Below are 2723 nucleotides of genomic sequence, written 5' to 3'. Positions count from 1 at the left end.
AGCAACTGAGATAACAAGGTGTAGAGCTGGATGAACACAGCAGGCCAAGCAGCATCGTAGGAGCTCTGATGCTGCTCGGCCTGCTGTGTTCATCCAGCTCTACGCCTTGTTATCTCAGATTCTCCAGCATCTGCAGTTCCTATTATCTCTGAAGCAACTGTTCGGTTTGGAACTTGGTCATGGCAGGAGATTCCCAATAGGACAGTAGAAACATACTATGGACGTCCTTAAAGCATTTCTGAAGAGGTCAGACAGCCCTGCCAATTCATGGGAGACCCTGGCTTGTGACATTCAAAAATGGACAGGGGTCATTCAGGGAGGAACCAAATATAGAGAAACTTCACAGCAGTGTTCAGAAGAGAAAAGTTGAATCACTGGAGGGGCAAAGAAATGACTGATCTCCTCCATTCTTCAAACACCTCCCGCCTTGCACGTGGCAGAGTCAGTGATTGCATATTGGATTTATCAGGCATTTCAGAACCAATCATAGTGAAAGGAAATCACCCTCAATCTCTGCCTGTTCCCCCTAAAAATAGGATAATGGGGTCTTTTACATCCACTTGGACAGTAGATTGGTCCTTGGTTTAATTACTTGTCATATCAGTATCATGAAAGAGGTTAGCCTTGACTTTTGCTCTTCAGTCCTAAGATTGATTCAAAATTTATGGGTTGAAGATCTAAGACAAAAGTGCAACCGACTGACTAACCAACCTAGATACAAGACCTCCAAGTTCAAACTGAGCAAAATCAGATTTTTCTTGTCAGCATCTTAAATAAGCTAATCATTTTTAATTCAAGGAATTATTGCTAATGTTAATGTGCACATCCTTTTTATTGGTTTAATGTACTTCCAAGGTAGCTCACAAATTTATACCTTTTAAGGAGGTTGAACTGTTTGTCTAACCTACTTCCATACTTATTGAACTTAAGTGTGACCAAATGTATCAATGGAATCCAGTGTAAATCCAGAAGGTGGAGTTTCAGTTGACTGCTATTTCACATTTGCAAGTTTACCCCATTTGCCCAGATAAATGACAGCCCATCAAAATAACGAAACTGCGCATTAAATACTTCAAAGCATTCTGAAATGCAATAGTGGGCATAAAATATGGAAGGAAAAAAATTTTCATCCGATTTTTGAAATATGAAGAATCAGCCTGTTGGCTTCCTGGTGAATTAAAAAGAACACCAAGATTTTCACTTTAAGCGCATAAAATAAATGCAAATTAATGGGACAGGACAATTTAAATGTTACCATAATTCTCACTGCAGCACTGCCAAAAAAATAAAAAAGGAGCAAAGTAAGCTTTTACAATGTGCATCCAAATACAGTACAGTATTCCTGCAGGATATTTATCTTCAACCACAGCCTGACCACTTTACCAGCTACATGTTTTTCTTACCTGGCAAACAAACTTAACATCAGGTGAATTTCTAGAAAGTGGTTTTGGAAATATGTAGAAGTTAAAGGTCTTCATTATGTGCCTGCCGAGCAAAAATGAAATAATGAGTAAGAACTTCTGTGTTAGTACTTTTTACCAAAGTCAACAATTGCTCTTTTCGGGAAAAGGGTCAGCTGTGACACTATTTGTTGTGCAGGAATTAAGTCACACTGATGGGAACAAACCAGGTTTATACAAACTGTTCTCATAGTTTAACCCTTGAGCTTTCAATATGATTCAACTGCAAGTCCAGTGTACCTCTCTAAGGTCAATATATATATCTTTCCTGGGTGTGATGACCAATTGAAGCATACCCTTCTCACTTTTGAATTTAAAACATCTTGGGGAAAAGCAAACACCAGAGTCGTTAATTACATTTGCATCTATGGGCTACCATAGCATAGTGATCAAATTACTGGATTAATAATCCAGAGTTCAAATCTACCCATTAAGACATATATCATCAAATAAATCTGTGATTAAAACAAAAACCTATCAATATTGGTGACCAAAAACATTCAGATTGTTGTGAAAACCCATCTGCATTAGTAAGATTTTTTAGGGAAGATATCTACCATCTTTACTTGACTGGGTCTAAATGCTCGTAGGCACATACTCTCTGAATTCAATCTCTTCACTGGTTTGCTGACCATGGTTGCTTAACTACACAATCAATGCTTTTGCCTCACTGCCGTTTGCATAAGTTTGGGAAGTGTCAGGTGCAGTGAGGGAGAGACAGCATGGGAGCACGACAGAGAAAGAGAAAGAGAAAGAGGGAATGAGTCTTGTCCGTTGCCACCATCATTATGGAAGAACTCAACGTGGGTTTGATACACATTGTTCACTTGGATACTTCGTTACTCTTGGGCTGTTAGCTCAAGGACATGCAGTAGCTATAGATCTGTAGTTCCTCATAGGTCAGCAAATACAGGGAGAAAGGGTTACATAATTGACAGAAGTTCACTGTTGGCTAAACTTAAAAACAATTATGTAAATAAACCCACCTGTTCTCCGCACCATCATATTTAAATGTGCAAAGTCCAAACTGAAAAAGCAGGAAGTCCATGGAATGCTGCAAGAAAAAGTAACATTTTATTATTTTGAATCCAGAAGGTCACTCTGGTTGTTAACACTTAAATCAATAACTTTTTCTAGAAAAAGTTTTCCCCCTCCACAAACATCTCCCTGCATATAAATAGACAGGAAATCTTAATCCACATCTCAATGAATTCAGCATTCATATTTGAATGCCCTTAATTGTGGTATTAACAGAGATCACAA

The 2723-nt window shown here is 38.4% G+C and overlaps 1 protein-coding gene across 1 annotated transcript in view; it reads right to left on the bottom strand.

The window, feature by feature from the left end:
- parn (poly(A)-specific ribonuclease (deadenylation nuclease)) overlaps positions 1-2512 on the bottom strand; it is a 114939-nt gene extending 112427 nt beyond the window's left edge. Inside the window, exons 1-2 of the mRNA XM_048609685.1 lie at positions 2447-2512; positions 1404-1485 (exon numbers count right to left, since the gene is read on the bottom strand). Of these exons, the coding sequence (XP_048465642.1) occupies positions 1404-1485; positions 2447-2508 (144 nt within the window). The 5' untranslated portion in view covers positions 2509-2512. The remainder of the gene's footprint in view (positions 1-1403; positions 1486-2446) is intronic.
- Between the last annotated feature and the right edge of the window lie 211 nt (positions 2513-2723).

Source organism: Rhincodon typus, chromosome 21 (assembly GCF_021869965.1).
Source record: "Rhincodon typus isolate 14 chromosome 21, sRhiTyp1.1, whole genome shotgun sequence".
NCBI lineage: Eukaryota > Metazoa > Chordata > Chondrichthyes > Orectolobiformes > Rhincodontidae > Rhincodon > Rhincodon typus.
The sequence above is the reverse complement of the archived record's forward strand: the minus strand, read 5'-3'. Positions and strand labels throughout refer to the sequence as shown.